Source organism: Canis aureus, chromosome 8 (assembly GCF_053574225.1).
Source record: "Canis aureus isolate CA01 chromosome 8, VMU_Caureus_v.1.0, whole genome shotgun sequence".
Classification (NCBI taxonomy): Eukaryota; Metazoa; Chordata; class Mammalia; order Carnivora; family Canidae; genus Canis; species Canis aureus.
The window spans coordinates 59,568,563-59,585,455 of NC_135618.1; the positions used below are offsets into that span (position 1 = coordinate 59,568,563).

The following is a 16,893-nucleotide window of genomic DNA, read 5'->3' on the forward strand; positions in this document are numbered from 1 at the left end:
GAGCTCTCCGTGTGATACACGCCCATTTCCCAGCCAGGGCTGGAAGCTACTGAGGCATTGCAGAAGGTGGGCAGGGCCTGGACAGGGGATGTGTCAGGGAGACACAGGGGAAGAGGAAGTGTCTTGGGCCCTGGGGAAGACTGGCTTGTCTCCGTGGGTGGGGACAGTCATTTGTCAGCTTTCTGGACACACAGACAGAGACAGACAGGATGGATTTCCTTCGGCTACATCTCCCTGGGCTGCATCAGGCCTTGAGGGGAGCACTGGTGAGAGGGGCAAAGAGATGCCAGAGGCTTTCATTCTGCTCCCTGGGGCCTCACCTTCCTTCTTCCCTTTGAAACTCTCCTCAGACTTGAGATCCCTTCCCCAGGATCAGGTAGTCTTCTAGCCTGAGTGTTTCTGGGTTTCAATCCTCCGACCTCTACAGACATGTCCACCTACCCCTAATCTAACCCTTTCCTCTTCCTCCTGCAAATCCAGTTCTTTCCCCTCCCAGATTCCAGAGCCCTTCTGTGGCCTGAGTTCCTCTGGGCCAAAGTCCCAAGGGAGAGGGCTGGGCCTCCCCTTAATGCCTCTGTCCCTTCCCCCTTCTCTTCCAGGACTCCCTCAGCTCCTTTGTCTCCTACCTTATGGGAGATGAGGTCCCCACCGCAGAGAGGAAGGCAGCAAGGGTAGCCGAGGAACTGGGGGAGGTGGCTGCAGGAAGGCCAGGGAAGACCGAAGAGAAGGAAGCCCAGGATGCCCTGGAGGGCCTTGGAGGCAGCCAAAGCAAGGAGGATGGAGGGCTGAGAGGGCCCAGAGAGGCTGGAAGATGCCAGGAGGGAGGTTCAGCTACAGAACAGACCTGGGGTTGGGAAGAAGGCAGCTCCCATGGGTCTCAGGCAGATGGGCAGGACATTGGGGTCCGGGAGGCACCCAAGGCTGCCAGGGGCCAGGGACCAAGTGCCCACTTAGAGGCCAGAGAGGAGTCCGAGGCAGAGTCTGAGGCTGGTCAAGACAACAGCAGCCAAGTCCAGGAGAGTCGAGGGCCCAGTGAGCAGGAAGTGAACAGAGAGGAGACACTGAGAACCTGGGAACAGGAGGAGGAGGCGGAAGAGGTCAAGGAAGGAAAACCAGAGGTGGCAAAGGAGGCGGAGTCACAGTGGACCTGGCACAGGGACCCTGAGGGGGAGGTAGGTGCTGATGGGCAGAAAGTAGCAGGGGACAACAGGGAGTCATTAGAGCAGCAGGTCAAGGAGGCAGTTGCAGAGGAGATCCAGGGGTCTGCAACCAAAGAAGCTGGGAAGGAAGAAGAGGTGAGGGTGGTCCTCAGGGGCAGTCGAAGCATGAGGGCACAGGAAACACAGGAGCCACGGACAGAAAGTGAGGACAGGACAGCCTTAGGCAGGGAGGAAACTAGGACAGTCTCAGGCAGGGAGGAGGCCTGGACAACCTCAGGTGGGGAGGGGGATGGGACAGCCTCAGGCAGGGAGGACAAGGAGAAAATCTCAGTGGGGGAGGAGGATAGAATAGTCTCAGGCAAGGAGGAGGATGGGACAGCCTCAGACAGGGAGGAACCCAGGACAACCTCAGGTAGGGAGGGGGATGAGACAGTCTCAGGTGGGGAGGGGGACACAACAATCTCAGGCAGGGGGAAAGATGAGACAGTCTCAGGCAGGGGAGGGGAGAGCATAACCTCAGAAAGGGAAGAAGCTGGGATAGCCTCAGGCAGGGAGGAGGAAGATAGAAGAGCCTTGGGCAGGGAGGAGGATGGGACAGCCTCAGGCAGAGAGAAGGATGACGCAGCCTCAGATTGGGAGGAAGCCAGGACAACTTCAGGTGGGGAGCGCAATGAGAGGATCTCAGGTGGAGAGGGAAATAGAACAATCACAGGCAGGGGGAAAGATGAGACAGTCTCAGGCAGGGGAGAGGAGAGCATAGCCTCAGAAAAGGAAGAAGCCAAGACAGCCTCAGGTGGGGAAGAGGCTGAGACAGCCTCAGGCAGGGAGGAGGAGGCTGAGACAGCCTTAGGCAGGGGGAAGGATGGGATACCTTTAGGCTGGAGAGAGGCCAGGACAACCTCAGTTGGGAAGGGAGATGACCTCTCAGGAGCCAGGAAGACCGAATATGGGGAAGTCTCAGGAGAAAGGGTCTCAGAGGGCACCGGGAAGGCCTGGGCATTCGAGGAGGCTTCCGGGGGAGACCAGGAGGATGAGGAGGATGAAGTGGATGAGAATAGAGAGGCTGAGATGAGGTTTTCCCCCAAACAGGCCCAGGCCCTGGGAACTGAGGACATGGAAGAAGCATCTAAGGACCAGACAGCAGGGAGAGAGGCTACAGAAGGCCAGGGGTCAGAGAGGAAGGTAGAGGAAGGCTTTGAGGTCCAGGCAGATCAGAGAGTGATAGAGGCCGAGGGGAGGCAAGCCTCAGTGATCGGTACTGTTCCAGCCAGTGTGGAGGAGGTGGCGCAGGCAGAGATGGCTAGAGAGGAGAAAGAGGGTTGCTCGGCAGTAGAGGCTGAGTCGCCCAAGGACAAAGTGGCAAATGAGGCTGAAGGGGATGCTGACCTGGAGGCAGCCCCAGAGACCAGCAGTCCTGAGAAGGAGTTCAGCGGAGAGAGGAGCGAGGAGGAGGCTCAGACAGTTGCAGAAGCACAGGGGGTGATGTCGGGTGACCTTGAGCATGAGGTCACTGCAGGCCAGGAAGCTGAGCTGATGGCAGGCCCCCAGACCCTGACAGAGCAGCCTGGGGAAGGACAGGGGGGTGAGGAAGAGCTCTGGGGCCTTTCAGCCCTGAGCAGAGAGACAGAAGAGAACCTGGAAGAAGATCCCAGGAACATGGGAAATGTAAAGTCTGGTGCCCCTGGGGCAGAAGTCTGGGAGAACCAGAGAATGGGTGTGGAGAGAGAGGATGCCCAGGAAGAAAAAGCAGGTGCTGAAGAGGAGGAGGAGGAGGCTTCAGGAGGCCAGGCACCAGAGGAGGCCAAGGGAGCCCAAGAGTCTACCCTCTCAGGTGTCCTGGAGGCAACCGGGGAGTGGAAGAAAGCCCAGGAAGCAGGGTGTGGAGCAGAGGAGGGAGAGGTCCCTGCACCAGAGAGCCAAGAGCTGGGTGGAAGGCACGGGGCAGATGCAGGGACAGGTCAGTCACTGGGAAAGTCAGATGCCAGAGAAACAGAGGATGAGGAGGTGGAGGCCACAGTGCCCTGGGGGGCAGACACAACATCCAGTGGAGACTGGAGGCTGGAGGAGACTGCTCTGAGCCTCCAGGACAGCGAGGACCCAGGGGCCAGTTCTTTAGCTACTGAGATAGTGAGGGAGATGGCAGCTCTGGATGGAAGGGCTGTTGGAGCTGGGGAAGGGCCCAAAAGAGAGGCTGGGGAAGCTTGGGACTCAGAAGGGAGGCAGGAGGCTGGGGGAGGCGAAGAACTGGTAGAGGCTGCACCAGGAGAAAACCAAGGTGGGCGGGAGTTTTGCCTGGAGGGCTCAGCGGAGGAGGTGACTGGCAGAGAAGGCCAAGCAGAGGCTTTGGAGGCCAGAGAGGATGAGCCCAGGGGAGAGTGGGCTGAGGTCAGGGAACCTGCAGTGGCAGAAGGAAGCTGTGGGATGGATGGCTTTACCTCAGGCTCCCAGGTGGTGAGGGCAGAGAGGGCTGTGGCCACTGTGGAGGCTGAGGGCCTCCGAGGAGGGCAGATGCTATTGGAAAAGGAGGCTGTGGGATGGCAGATGAAGGAGCAGGGGCAAGGCAGGGAGGGGCAGCGTGGAGACCACCACCCTGAGGGAGAGGCACGAAGGCCCCTTGATGTGGAGGATGCTGAGGTGACTACAGACCAGGGAGCAGAAGCCAAGGACATTGTTCCAGAAGGCCTGGAGGATGACCAGGGCCAGGAGGACCAGTCAACAAACCAGGAGCCTGCAGAGGCCAAGCTTAGGCCGCATGGGGCCGGAGGGGATGCCCTCAACAGCTGGAGCGAGGTGAGAGCTCCAGCTAGGGACCAGGGCTGGGCAGAGCAGAATCTCGAATCCGGCCCCACGGTATTCTTTGCCTCCTTCCCTGCAGGCCCCGCTCCCTGGGTCTCTCCTGGACGTGTCTATCCCCCGGAGCCGTGTCCTCCTGTCTCGCAGCTCCTCGCTGCGACGCTCCCGGCCCTCTTTCCGTGGGACCCGAGCCCCAGAGCAGCAGGAAGAGCCTCCCAGCCCCCCATCTGAGGAAGAGCTGGCACCTCCTGAGCAGAGCCTTCTCCAGCCAGAGAAACCCCCAGAGCCAAGTCCCCCAAAGCCTGAAGGGACCCCACTGCCAGCCAGAAGGCCCCTGGGACGTGGGTAAGCACAGAGTAAGGTGGCGGGGCTGGGGTGCGGAGGAGGCCACAGACCCTGGGGGACCGGCTCCCATCATCTGTCTCCATCTGCAGGTTTGGCCTGGCACACTCCGGCATGATGCAGGAACTGCAAGCCCGACTGCGCCAACCGAAACCCTAGGGAAGGCCCTGAGCCCCTGGGAGCTAGGCCCTGGGTGAGGCTCAGAGGGTCCTCAGAGGGTGCACTGAACCCTGCTTGGCCTATCTCCTTCTGCCACTTTGGATACACCCTTCCCACCCTCTGGGCCTCAGTTTCTCCGTGTGTCATTCGTGGAGCAGACAGAGCCAGACGTTTTTAGAACCATGATTTGGAAGAGCATGACTTGGCAATGTGGTGACGGACTCCCTGGCCCCTGGGACCACCTCTCATGGCCTGTCCCGACCACCTTTCTAATCTGCCTCAGCTGTCTGGAGGACCAAGGGGACAGGACAGTAGTCCCCATAGCCTTCCCTCCCTGACTGCTCCCAGTCCCCAGCCAGGACTTCAGAGAGCTGGGGGACAGTCACACAAACCTCTGGGGCAGGAGCTAGCCCAGTGGAAAGGGGTCAGGAGGGTCTACGGAGCTCCATTTGCAATCAGAGGTTGGTGGCAAACAGATCATTGGCCTCGAGCTTTCAAAAACTCGTGACTCTGCTGGTTACTATGGCAACAACCAGCCCAGTAGCCAGACTGGAGGAAGGTAGGCCCAGGAGCTCCCAGAATTTAGGATCAGAGAGGGGTCCAGGGTGGCCAGAGGCTATAGACCCCATCCCAGGCCCTTGCCCTTTGGGTGTCAGGTACCCCTTCTCTGAAAAGAAGCTGACTCCGAGGGAAGATGAGAGTGCTTTATTAGGCAGCCCGCAAGGTGGTCTCGCCCGAGGACAACTAGCAGGCTCTGAAACAATAAATAAACCATCGTTTCCCTAACCAATAAATAAATATCCAAGAAATAAATATCTGGCAGGGACTGGAGGTGTCTTAAGTTATTGAGTAGGGGTTGGGGTGGGAAGCCGGTGGAGCCTTGCCTTGTTTAAGGCAAATGAGCTGGATGCAGACTGTCCTGCCAGCCCAGACTCCAGCCCCCAGGTCCTGAAGGGTGGTGAAGGAATGGGGCTGAGAAGTCGCTCCATCAGGGCTGGGAGCCAAATGTGGAGTGCCCCACGGGTGGGGCTGGGTTTCCAGCTTGGGAGAGTAACAGCAAGTCTCTCACGGCCCGAGCCAAGGCGAGCTCCAAAGAGTGCAGCAACTGGTACGTGTAGAGGAGCTGAGGCCAGGAGGGCTGCACTGCTGTCTGGGAGGGGCCACCCGGAGCCGCTGCGAGCAGCCCTTTCCTCTCCTCATGCTGCTCCTCCTCCTCCTCCTCCTCCTCCTCCTCCTCCTCCTCGGGAAGGCTGAGTCCTGCCGCCAGCACCTGCCAGGAGAGGCCCACTGGTCAGACAATGGTCAAGGGGAGGCCAGGAGCAAACCCTTGTTCCTTTCTGTGCCCAATGGTACAGAATGACATCAGAGACCACAAGATCATGATTTCCCTGGGCAGCCCCTACTTTAGATCTTCCATTATGTCATCATCTCACGGGGCCCCGCCTGATTTTTTGGTTCGAGAAAATGGAAGTCACAGGGTAAGATGCTGCTCATGGAGCTGGTACACTCATCCAGGATGGCCCTGGGCATTTGGAATTCCAGAAGTTCTTCTCTTCAGGGTCGTCTTAGGATACAAAACAGGCAGAAAAGTGGTATAGCTAGTTTTTTGTTGTTTTTTTGTTTTGTTTTGTTTGTTTTTTTTTATGCTGCTGGCATTTTCTATTTGTTTAAGAGTAAAGTGCCTGTTTCCCTTGGAAATGTTTAGGAGCTGGTGATCAGAGGCTGAAGGAGAAGGGAACCAGCTTTGTTGCAGGCCCTGCTGATGCCAGCAGCTGTTCTGGGTGCTTCAGAGCTGTTCAGACCAAGACTCCATGGGAAGGCAGAGATTCAGGGAGCAGAGCCGGGGACGCGGACACACACACACACACACACACACACACACACACAGAGGATCTAGAGCATCTCCCTCCAAACTTACCCAACCTTTGGGCAGGGGATGTTTTTAAAAGGGAGCCAATGAGCTTCAATTTTGTGTGTTGGTCTCTGGGAGTTGAGCAGGTGGGTGGGTACTCTACCTGGAAGCGGAGATGCCGCTGCAAATCCCGGAGATCCAGCCTCATGGTCCACAGGTGCATCTTCTCAGAGCTAGTCCAGCCCCCTTGGCTTCCCAGGCTTTCCAAGAGGGCATGGAAGGGGTGAAGCATCATGGAGAGGAAACAGAGTCGTTCTGGGTCCTGTGGGAGAGAAAGGAAGGGATCAGGAAGGCTCAAAGGCTGAGGATCAAAGCCAACGCCATCTCCACCATCCCATGACTCCCTGTCCATAGCCCCACTCTCTCCCCTTCTTCACCATTCCCTTTCCTGTCCGTCAACTAGCTTGTGTTTTTATCCTGTCTCCAACCTCCTTGCTACCCTAGTCCCACTCCTAATCCCAATCCCATCCATCCTCCATATGTGCAGCCTCATTCTCACACCACTTCTGTATTCCAGCTGTATCTTTATATCCAATGACATACTCAACCTCGTCCAGATCTATTTCCTCCATTCCTTCCCAAATCCATTTTCCATTCAATCCCCGACTTCATCTCCATCCACCCAGCCCAGCCTTACTGCCAGTTCTCCTGCCCCCCTCCACCAGCCCCCAACTCACAGAGAGGCTGTGCCAGGCCTGGAAGGGCAGGGAGACGTTGGGGAGCTGATCTCCCAGAGGCAGGAGGTCCAGGCTTACTCCTGGCAACTGGGATTCAGCCTGTGGGGTAAGGTCTGTTAGTGGGGGCCAGAGGGAATGGGGGTTTGCCCATCCCCCAAACCAGTTGCATGGGGAGACTCACAAAGTGGTGGGCCTGGATCCGAACCTCTGAGAACAGCTTCTTGGCCAGCTGCAGGCTGACCTTGAACTCCCTCCGCAACTCCTGCAGGCTCAGGGGGGACCTCCCTGGCGGTCTCGGGAATCCCCAGACACCAGCTCGAGCCAGGAGCAGGGAGAGCAGTAAAAGGCCAAGCCCTGGAAGGGGGGAGATGGTGCCAGGATGAAGGGAAAGCTTGAGAACTCACGTGCGTTTTCTAGCCTGCGCTATAGGCAAGCCCTGTGTACCATCTCACTGACCCCGCACAGCCTCTGAGAAAATGGGAGTTATTGAAGACACCATATGGCATCTCCATATGAATGAAAGGAAGGTACCTCTTCTCCAAGATAGACACAACTTTGCACAGAGTACCCACCTTTGCAAGCAGATCTCAAGCTGGATCTTGATCCCCCCACTAACTCTGTTAGCCAAGTATCTTTTTTCAGTGAACAAACCATTCAACTGTATGTAGCAGTCTGGGTGCTATTATCCTGTGCATTTTGCAGATGAGAAAAATGAGGCTCAGCGAAGTTAACTAGCCCGAGGTCACATAGCAAGAAGGGGAGAGAACCAGGACTGGATTCCAGATCTGCCCAAATGCAGAGCCTGTGTACTTTCCCCAGGGAGCTTAGAGGAGGCAGCTACCTCCCCTGGAGTGGGCACACTGTGTTCGGCTGAGAATTCCTTGGGCTTAGCCAGGCAGCTCTAATGGCCTGAACCAGAGCCCCAGAGGTGGGCGGGCAATGCTGGAGACTCTACCCCAGGGAGTCAGAAGGACAGATTGGCCCAGCCACCACCAACGCAGGTGGGTCACTCTGCAGTGTTGAGGAACAGAGTGTGCCTGGAAGAGGAGGAGGGCCCAGAATGGGAGTCAGAACCTGTTTCTCATCTAGGTTCTTCCCTTGAGCAAGTCACCTCTTATCTCTGCGCCTCAGGTTCCCATCTGTAAAATGGGGGAGTCTGACAAGCTGATTTCTGAAAGTACTTCCTGCCCTGTATTTCCTGGACAGAGGGAGAGGAGCCCTAGGGTGGGAGCTCTGGGAAGAGGGCCGTATTTGGTAGTCTCTCCATCAAGGAGAGGAAATCTAGCAATCACTGGAGTTACACAATTCTCGAAACACAAACCAAAACTAGGTTCTAAGCCTAAGTCAGTTTCTGCTCGTCCTCCTCTCCATGGCTCTTGCCTGTCCATTCTTGATCCCAAATCCCTGGGCTCTGCTCCCCAAATTGTCCTGTAAATAAAGACTAAAGGGCACTTCTGGGTACTTTCATTCAGCAATGTACTTCCAGAGGTGGGGGGAAGGTGCCTGCGACCCCCAGCATTCAGGCTCCCCTGGCTTGGAGACCACTCTGGTATCACAGAGACTTCAGGCAGTGTGGGGTTCTTCTTAGCTCTACTTTAAGGGAAAGTGCATACCCCCACCCAGAATTGAGCTGTGCCATTTTGAACTCACCCCCTGCTTCCTGTCTGAGCTCTGGAGCTCCAGACCCTTCCCATGGCTTCTCCCTTACGCTCTGTACCCAATGCTGGGTCCTCGACCCTGGCTCTATCCCCAGCCTCCAGCCCTTACTCCCTGTTGTGGCCCTACCATCTGCTCCTCTTCCTGTGGCTCTGGTTCTAGCCTCTGACTCTTTGAGTCACCAACTGTGGATTGGACCTCCTTCCAAGTTACAGACCCTTGACCTAGTTAGGCTGCTGACTCCTTGGCCCCAGCCCCATACCCCAGCCAACTCCTCCTGCTGTTCTTCCTCTGCCAGCCCCAGTTCTCAACGAAACTGTCTGGTCCCTGCTCATTCACTCCAACCAAACTCTTCATGTATCTGCCTGGTTCTGGTCCTAATCAAACTGGCTGCCTACCTCTCTCCATTCAGGCCAGTCAAGCCTTCCTGTCCTCTGCCCGGCCCTGGCTGAACCATCGCCCCTCCGCCCCTGTCCTCCCCCCTATTCATGCCAGACTCATTCCCATTCTCCAGTCGACTATATCTTGTATTCTTAGTCTTGGCCAAGTAGTTGCCCCCATCCATAACAGTCAAGCCCTCCCATCCCTTGCTCAGTCTCAGCCACGCTTAGCACCCCGCCGCCCCCAGCCCTGGTCTCAAACTCACGCCAGCCAAGGTCTCCTGCCATCTGGCCCATAGCAGGGCCCAGCCCGTGTGGCCAGCCATCTCCCGGGCAGGGGTCTTATACTGGGGGCTGCACCGGTTTCACTTTCCGTCTGCTTGTACTTTCGGCTTTGCACTCAGTCTTCCCTGCTCACCACCCCTTGCTGAAATGGGGAAATGTCATTTCCCTTCCCAGAGGGGGCGGGAGGCACAGTGGGGGGTGGCGGGAAGCTGGGGTTTCAGTCAATCCAAGCTCCAGACCCCCTGCTGAGCTCCCGGGACCAGCCCTCCCCTCACATCCCGCTCCCCAGGTGAGCCACTGCTCTAGGGAACTGATAGATTCCACAGACTAAATCCTCCTGTTTCTCTGCTCTGTCATTATCATCCTAGTGCCATCACCAGCTCACAGTCCTTTAGAAGATGGATGGCCAGGTAAGGGGATTGCCCATTAGAGAGGATTTGGGGTTTTGAGTCATCCTACTCTTCTCTGGTTTACCAGGTAGCTGAGGGAGGGAGTGCGAAGGAAGAGGGGAGCTCATCGTGGGGCTGGGATAGGGCTTTGTGTGGAGTAATGGGGTCCCAGTCCGGGCAGGATGAGGGCTCAGTCTACAGCCACAGTCAGGGCAAATGAGAATGGACCCATTCAGGGCCAAAAGTTCAGCTTTGGCCAGAGTGAGATTTAAGATTAGAGCTCAGTCTATAACCAGGACCAGGATATGGTGTAGGGCTGGACTTGGTCTAGAGCTTTGTCTGGGGTCATCGTCCTGGCTCTGTCTGTGTTTGGGGTCAGAGCCATCAGTGACCTGGAGGCTCTGCTTGGAACCAGTCAAGAATGAACTTAGAGCTCAATCCCGATTGGGCACAGGGCTCGGGCTGTGGCTAAGGTTCTGACAGAGAAGGCTCATGCCTGGGCTGGAGTAAGAGTTCTGCTGATGACCAGGGTCAGGGCTCACTAGGTTGGGGTTGTATGAGGTCAGGATGGGGCTCAGCCAGGTCCCAGAATAATCCTGCTCTGTGTGTTTCTGTTCTGTGGATGGCTGTCAGGGCTGGGCTGCATCAACCACAGGTCTCCCTTCCAGCACAGCTCCACCCTTAGCCCCACCCTGGATTTTCCATCTTCAGGGACAAGATGGGGGTTTCTTGGTCTTCCCCAAGGCCCACTTTCCTTTTGGGATCTGTGGGGTTTCCCTGCTGGGTCCCTGCAGTGAGACAGAAACCAAGGGGGCTTTCCCTTATTATACTCTGCCTCACCAGACCTACATAGGCACTGCCCAGCAGGACCGCCTGGAGCCCACTGCCCTGGGAAGTACCAGTACATGTAGGGGCGCACTCCTGGAGGGTTGCTTGGAGGAGAAGGAAGAGTACCTGGCACTTGCCTAACCTGAACTGGTTTCCCTGCAGTGTCCCCTAGTGGTGACAGCTCATTCCCCTGCATCCCATGCAACTGAGGCTCCTCACTCCGGGAGGGGCAAGGTGTGTGTGGGGGGGGGGAGTGTAGAGAGGGTGGTGTCTCAAACAACCTGAGACTGATCATGAGAAAAGGCATAGGCCCTGACTGGTCTGCCTCACATCCCCAAGTCCTACCATCCATCCGGGAGGTGAGCCACCCTACTCACCCTCTGACCACAACCACTCCCCATCCTTTGCCATTGCTCAGAGCTACCGTGCCTCTCAAACCTTGAACTCCATCCTCCACTCTCTCATCACAACCCACTGACCCTCCTGACCCTCTCTTAGGGTTCCCAGAGACCTCCTGTCTCTTGCTGCTTTTCTGCCCTTCCCAGTCTGGCTGTAGCTGACACCTGCAGCCGACACCTGCATCCTCATCCCTGGCTTCTGCCCTATTCCTGCTCCAGCAACTGGAGCTTCATACTTGAATACGATGAGCCATCTTATACCAGCTTGCCTTTGCACAAGCTCTTCTCTTTGCCTAGAATGCCCTTCTCTGGAGTCCCCTCTTCTCAACTGTTCTGAACCTACCCCTTGTCATGGGCTTCCTCCCCTGAATAGCTCATTCCTTCCTGCCATAAATCCTGTCTCCAATGGACGTTGCATATTTCTTTTCTTGCTTGCTCTATCCTTGATCATACCACTCTAGCCATACTGGCTCCTTCATTGCTCCTGCAACATACCAGGCATGCTCCTATCTCAGGGCCTTTGCACTTACTGTCCCTTCTGCCTGAAACACTCTTCTTCCAGATATCTGCAAAACTCACTCTCTTCTTATGATCCCTGGTCAAATGTCACCTTCTCAAACAGAGTCCTCACTGACTACCTGATTAAAAGACACAACCTTGGCCCTAGCACTTTCTCTTTTCTAGAAAGAAAGGTTGCAATTTCCAACTATGACTGTAGATACATCTTTTTTTTTTCCTTTTAGATCTATCAGTTTCTCTCATGTGTTTTGAAGTTCTATTGTGTAGGTATAGACACAATTAGGATTGTTATGTCTTTTTAAAGAACTGACCCAGGGCCCCTGCGTGGCTCAGCGGTTGAGCATCTGCCTTTGGCTTGGGTCGTGATCTCGGGGTCCTGGGATTGAGTCCCACATTGGGCTCCCCTGGGGAGCCTGCTTCTTCCTCTGCCTATGTCTCTGCCTCTCTGCCTCTCTCCCTCTCTCTCTGTCTCATGAATAAATAAATAAAATCTTTAAAAAACAAAAGAACTGACCCTTTTGTCAGTATGTGATGTCTCTATCCCTGATAATATTTTTCCCCCTGAGGTTTACTTTTTCTGAAATTAATTTGACAAGTTCTGCTATTTTTGGTTAGTGTTTACATGGTTTACTTTTTTTTTTTACACAATAGCATTTTTAAAAATATTTTATTTATTTATTCGACAGAGAGAGAGAGCAAGAGTGAGAGTGAACACAAATAGGCAGAGCGACAGGCAGAAGAGGGAGAAGCAGGTTCCCGCTGACCAGAAACCCCAACCTGGGGCCCTGATAGGGGACTTAATCCCCAGATCCCAGGATCACGACCTATGTTTATAATTTGCAGTGAGTTTCATTAAAATAAAAATCCAGATTAATATTTTTGTCAGTTTATATGACATTTTTCAGTGTCTGCCATAAGTATATACCTTTAAAAATGTACATTATTTTTTTACTTTGCTCTTCTAGCTGGGTACTTTAAAGCCATGTTAATTAGATGTCATAGTGAACACCTTTATTTTTTTCATTTCAGCAAGTAAGCTTTAAATTATTCATTATTAAGTATTTTTTGTCTTAAATTTTTATAGATTCCCTTCATTAGATTCCAGAAATCCCATGTAATCATAGCTCATGGACATTATCTTTAAGGAATGTTCCCTTTGTTTAAATTGCTTACCGATATCTAGTAAGACACCACCACCCCCGCCGCCAACATTCTCCGTCCTTTTCCCTGCTTTATTTTTCTACATAGCATTTTAAAATATCTATCATTTTCTCTCTCCCCTTTTTTGGCCTGCCTCCATGCACTGGAGTATGAGATCCACGAGAGTGAGAATTCGTGTCTGTTACGTGCACTGATATATCCCTAGTAGCTAACAACAGCAGATTCTTAGTAAATCAGTGAACTAATCTGTCTTCTGCCACAAGTACCTAAATTGGGTTCTGCTCATGGGCTGGTTCTCTATAAATTGCCCTGATAGAGCAACAAGTCTGGGACCAGCTGCTGAGACCCACGTCTCCCTGTCAGCCTTCTACTGCTCTGGCTGAGGTTCTGGACAGGTACGGAGGATGTAAAGTGGGAGGCTGGGCTGCTGGACATGGCCCTTGGCCAATGATCTTAGCAGATCCTTGCCAAGAAGCTGGAGAGCCAATGAGGGCGGCGCCAGCCTCTGTTCCTACCTTTGGAGGATGGACTTGGGCCATGTGTCTATCTGGGCCTCAGTTTCCACAAGCAGATCTTGGCTGGTGAGCTGAGACTTGGGCTGGGATCCCAGCAGGAAATGGAAGGGATGTGGTAAAGGCTGAGAATTGCTAGAAAGGAAGCCAAGAATTCTGAGCTCTAGATTCCAGTGTGTAACTAATACTTCTGGTGACCTCAGGTGAGTCACTAATCAGCTCTGGACCTCAGGTTCCTCATTTAAAAGTACTAACAGTTTTCAAATGCTGCCACTACTATTACGTAAGGAAAATAAAACCTAGATGATTAAAAAAAGAGAAAAGAACCATCCACTAATTTTCTGATTATTTTCCAAGTACCCCGTTAGAGCTCGGACCCCGTGGGGCACTCCATGGGGCTGCATGGGAATCCTGAGCCCAGGAAGTAGAAGTTGGAAGCTTCAGATGTGACATCAGGATAGAATCAGGGAGGGGAAGTCTTGTTCAGGGTCATGCAGCAGATCAGTGACAGAATGAAGACTGGAACTCATGTCTCCCGTTTTCAGCTTGGGCTGCTGAGGGGAATCCCTAGGCCCTCTGATGTCAGCTCCGAGGCTTGGAACTAACCCTTTGGTTAAGCCAAGATGAGCTTCGGTGAGGGCAGGAAGGCGAGGAGGGGGGGGGGGGGAGGTGAGTCCAGGCTGGAGCTGGGGCCACACCTCTGAGTCTCCAGAGCACAGGTGGTGAGATCCTGAGCCACGGCACAGCACCTGCCTGGTCCCCAGAGAGGAGATGGAAAGCCCCAGAGCCCCAGCTCTCATCACCTGACTTCTTTCCTACTACACACATGCACCCCACACCACACCACACCCAGCGTCTACCAGGATTTATTCTGCAGCATGCACTCACCACGCCCCCTCCCATCGACCTGGGTGGCTGCCCCTAATGGGGAGTCTCTTTTGGGATTATCAACCGTGGGATAGTCTGAGAGAAAGGGGTCTGGAGAGAAAGGAGAGGGATGGCTAGCTACTGATGAGATGTTTATCCCTGGGTGTTCTGTGTTAAGTGTACATGGATGCAGGGTCCAGTGGACTGAGTACACCGGGTGTGAGAAAGTGGGACGCCAGCTCTGTAGAGTTCCAGGAAGGAAGAATTTGAAGCCCAGGAGGCAGGGCTGCAGAGGAAAAACACCAGCCTGGGGGTAAAAATCCCGGTTCAAGTCCCAGCCCTTCTCGCCCTTCCCCCCATGTATGTGCTCTCTTAAAGGAGGCCCAAACATTCTGTGCATTGGTTTCCTCATCTGCAAGATGAAGCTCATGATCCCGGCCCAGCCCACCTCTCAGCTCAGACATTGAAGGTGCACTTGGGAGGGCAAAGGGCATCATGGGTCTAGGTCCCGCTTGGGAGGGAGACAGACCTACGCTGCTTTCAAAGCTCCAACACTTCCCTTGGTCAAGGCCTGAAATCTCCCTGATCTTGGCTCATCTAGCAAGTGTGGAGGCTACTTCTACCAGCTGGATAAGACGCAGAGAAATGGCTGCTGCTGAGTAGCTGTGTGATCTTAGGCAGGTTACTTAACCTCTCTGTGCCTGCTTTGTCATCTATAACATGAGGAAAGTAATACAAACTCATGAGACTGTTTAGAGGATTCAATGACCTATTATTTATAAAGTGTTTGGAACAGGGCCTGGCATACGGTAGAACTATAGGTTATAGCTATTAGTAGTATTATAAGGCCTCGCTCACAAGGAAAGCAATGTTAGTTGTCATTAATAAATACAAGGGATGGTTGTCATCAATGGACAAAGAAAGGCTGAAGGAGAGAGGGTGGAAGAAGGTAAGAAACAGAAGAGGCTTCAGTTACATCTCAGGAAATAGGGATGGTTGGGGTGCGGGTGGTGGGGCGCAGAGGCAGAGAGGGTCCAGGGAGCCGGAAACATACATCAGAACAGAAATCAGGGGCAGCCTGGTGGGTGGCTCAGCAGTTTGGTGCCACCTTCAGCCCAGGGCCTGATCCTGGAGACCTGGGATCAAGTCCCACATCAGGCTCCCTGTGAGGAACCTGCTTCTCCCTCTGCCTGTGTCTCTGCCTCTCTCTCTCTCTTTCTCTCTCTTTCTCATGAATAAATAAAAAAAAAAAAAAAGAAAGAAAGAAAAAGAACAGAAATCAGGCCAGAACCAGAAATCTCAGGGAGCGAGGCAATTGGGCCCTGGGTCAGGTGTGAACAGCCTCAAATCTGAGAACCAGTGGGTGAGATTCACCTCCCTGGCAAGGTGAGGCTTCATTGAGCCTATGAAGAGCGCTTAGAATGGAGACAGACCCTGAGCTGAGCCCCAGGACAGGCCCCGCCAGGTGTTTGAGAGATGCGGGCAAGCACTGGCAGACACCAGGTCCTCCAGCAGCCCTAGGCTCTGAGGCTGACACCAGGCCCTACACCACTCCCAGGGCCCTCACCTGGTGGCCTCCACGGGGTCTCAGCCACCCCTGCTCCCATGTCCCTCACCCATTGGGCCCACTGCATGAACCCCCAGCTGAGTGGACAGCTCACTCCCCAGGAATGGTACATACCCATGGCTCTCAGTGTGTCACACACCCATCCTAGAACTGTCCATTCTGGTGATTATATATATATATATATATATATATATATATATATATATATATTTATGTTTTTAGAGGGGGTGGTGCAGGGAGGGGCAGAGAGAGAATCTTAAGCAGGCTCCATGCTCAGTGCAGAGTCTGACTCAGGACTTGATCTCACAACCCTAAGATCATGACCTGAGCCGAAATCAAGAGTCAGTTGCTTAACCGACTGAGCCGCCCAGGCCCCCCATCCCTGCTTATATTTCTATGTATTATCTGATTAGTGCGAAATAATATATACAACATACATGTTTCTGCCCAACCACTTTTCCTCCTCCTGCCACAACTTTGGTCCTGGGTTCACTGATTCCCGTGGCAACTCATGTCACTCTGAGTAAAAGTGAAAACCCTCACAATGGCTTACAAAATCCTCATGATCCTTCCCACTGACGTCTTTCATTCCCTCCCACACACTCTGGCTCCCTAACAAACACACCCAGCACACTTCTACCTCAGAGCCTTTGTACATACTACTGTTCCTTCTGCCTAGAATACTCTTTCCTCAGCTCTTCAAATAACTGGCTCCTTGTCCCTCCATCAGGTCTCATCTTTTCATAAATGCCTTCTTCCTTCTATGGCTCTGAGAGGACTGTCCCACCCTATTCCCATCTACACTAAGACCTGATGTGTAGCCCTAAGATCTAGATGTTAGTCTCTTAGCTTTTCAATTTTTCTACACATTCTGAAACCTTCCCAGACCCCTAGGGTCTTTCTCCAGACCTTGAGCATCCAGCCACTTCGTGAGACTTCAGAGTCCTGTTGGCAATATTGATATGAACAACTTTTACTCTTTTCTTCTTTTTTTTTTTTAATTTTTACTTATTTATGATAGTCACACAGAGAGAGAGAGAGAGGCAGAGACACAGGCAGAGGGAGAAGCAGGCTCCATGCACCGGGAGCCCGACGTGGGACTCGATCCCGGGTCTCCAGGATCGCGCCCTGGGCCAAAGGCAGGCGCCAAACCGCTGCGCCACCCAGGGATCCCACTCTTTTCATGCTTCTGAATTGAAGTGGTGCCCCTGGGCAGGAGAGGGGAAGACAGAACTGGGGGCCGAGTACCAAGGCATGGCAACCATGGTCCTTACCCACAGAGGTGGCC

General features: G+C 53.8%; 2 protein-coding genes across 3 annotated transcripts; one reads left to right on the forward strand and one right to left on the reverse strand.

Moving 5' to 3' along the window:
• The first annotated feature begins 103 nt into the window (after positions 1 to 103).
• APOBR (apolipoprotein B receptor) lies at positions 104 to 5,280 on the forward strand. Its single transcript, XM_077907188.1, has 4 exons — positions 104 to 266; positions 600 to 3,950; positions 4,036 to 4,298; positions 4,388 to 5,280. The coding sequence occupies exons 1-4, from the start codon at positions 210 to 212 to the stop codon at positions 4,452 to 4,454; spliced, it is 3,738 nt and encodes a 1,245-aa protein (XP_077763314.1). The 5' UTR covers positions 104 to 209; the 3' UTR covers positions 4,455 to 5,280.
• IL27 (interleukin 27) lies at positions 5,145 to 9,508 on the reverse strand. 2 transcript variants are annotated; one of them, XM_077907193.1, is made up of 5 exons: positions 9,346 to 9,508; positions 7,225 to 7,397; positions 7,044 to 7,142; positions 6,470 to 6,628; positions 5,145 to 5,724 (listed from the first exon to the last, which is right to left on the reverse strand). In XM_077907193.1, the coding sequence occupies exons 1-5, from the start codon at positions 9,374 to 9,376 to the stop codon at positions 5,443 to 5,445; spliced, it is 744 nt and encodes a 247-aa protein (XP_077763319.1). In that variant the 5' UTR covers positions 9,377 to 9,508; the 3' UTR covers positions 5,145 to 5,442. The 2 variants fall into 2 exon arrangements, with proteins under 2 accessions (XP_077763319.1, XP_077763318.1); XM_077907192.1 differs by lacking the exon at positions 9,346 to 9,508 and adding an exon at positions 7,616 to 9,220.
• Positions 9,509 to 16,893: the final 7,385 nt, after the last annotated feature.

What these genes read in the sequence shown, in the direction of transcription:
- APOBR (XM_077907188.1), top strand. Translation starts at nt 210, where the DNA reads ATGGATTTCCTTCGGCTACATCTCCCTGGGCTGCATCAGGCCTTGAGG. An exon ending in CCCTCAACAGCTGGAGCGAG is followed by an intron (nt 3,951 to 4,035) that starts GTGAGAGCTCCA and finishes CCTTCCCTGCAG; the next exon opens with GCCCCGCTCCCTGGGTCTCT. An exon ending in AGAAGGCCCCTGGGACGTGG is followed by an intron (nt 4,299 to 4,387) that starts GTAAGCACAGAG and finishes CTCCATCTGCAG; the next exon opens with GTTTGGCCTGGCACACTCCG.
- IL27 (XM_077907192.1), bottom strand. Translation starts at nt 7,697, where the DNA reads ATGGTTTGTTCACTGAAAAAAGATACTTGGCTAACAGAGTTAGTGGGG. An exon ending in CTTGAGATCTGCTTGCAAAG is followed by an intron (nt 7,398 to 7,615) that starts GTGGGTACTCTG and finishes CCCCCCTTCCAG; the next exon opens with GGCTTGGCCTTTTACTGCTC. An exon ending in AGGCCTGGCACAGCCTCTCT is followed by an intron (nt 6,629 to 7,043) that starts GTGAGTTGGGGG and finishes TCTCTCCCACAG; the next exon opens with GACCCAGAACGACTCTGTTT.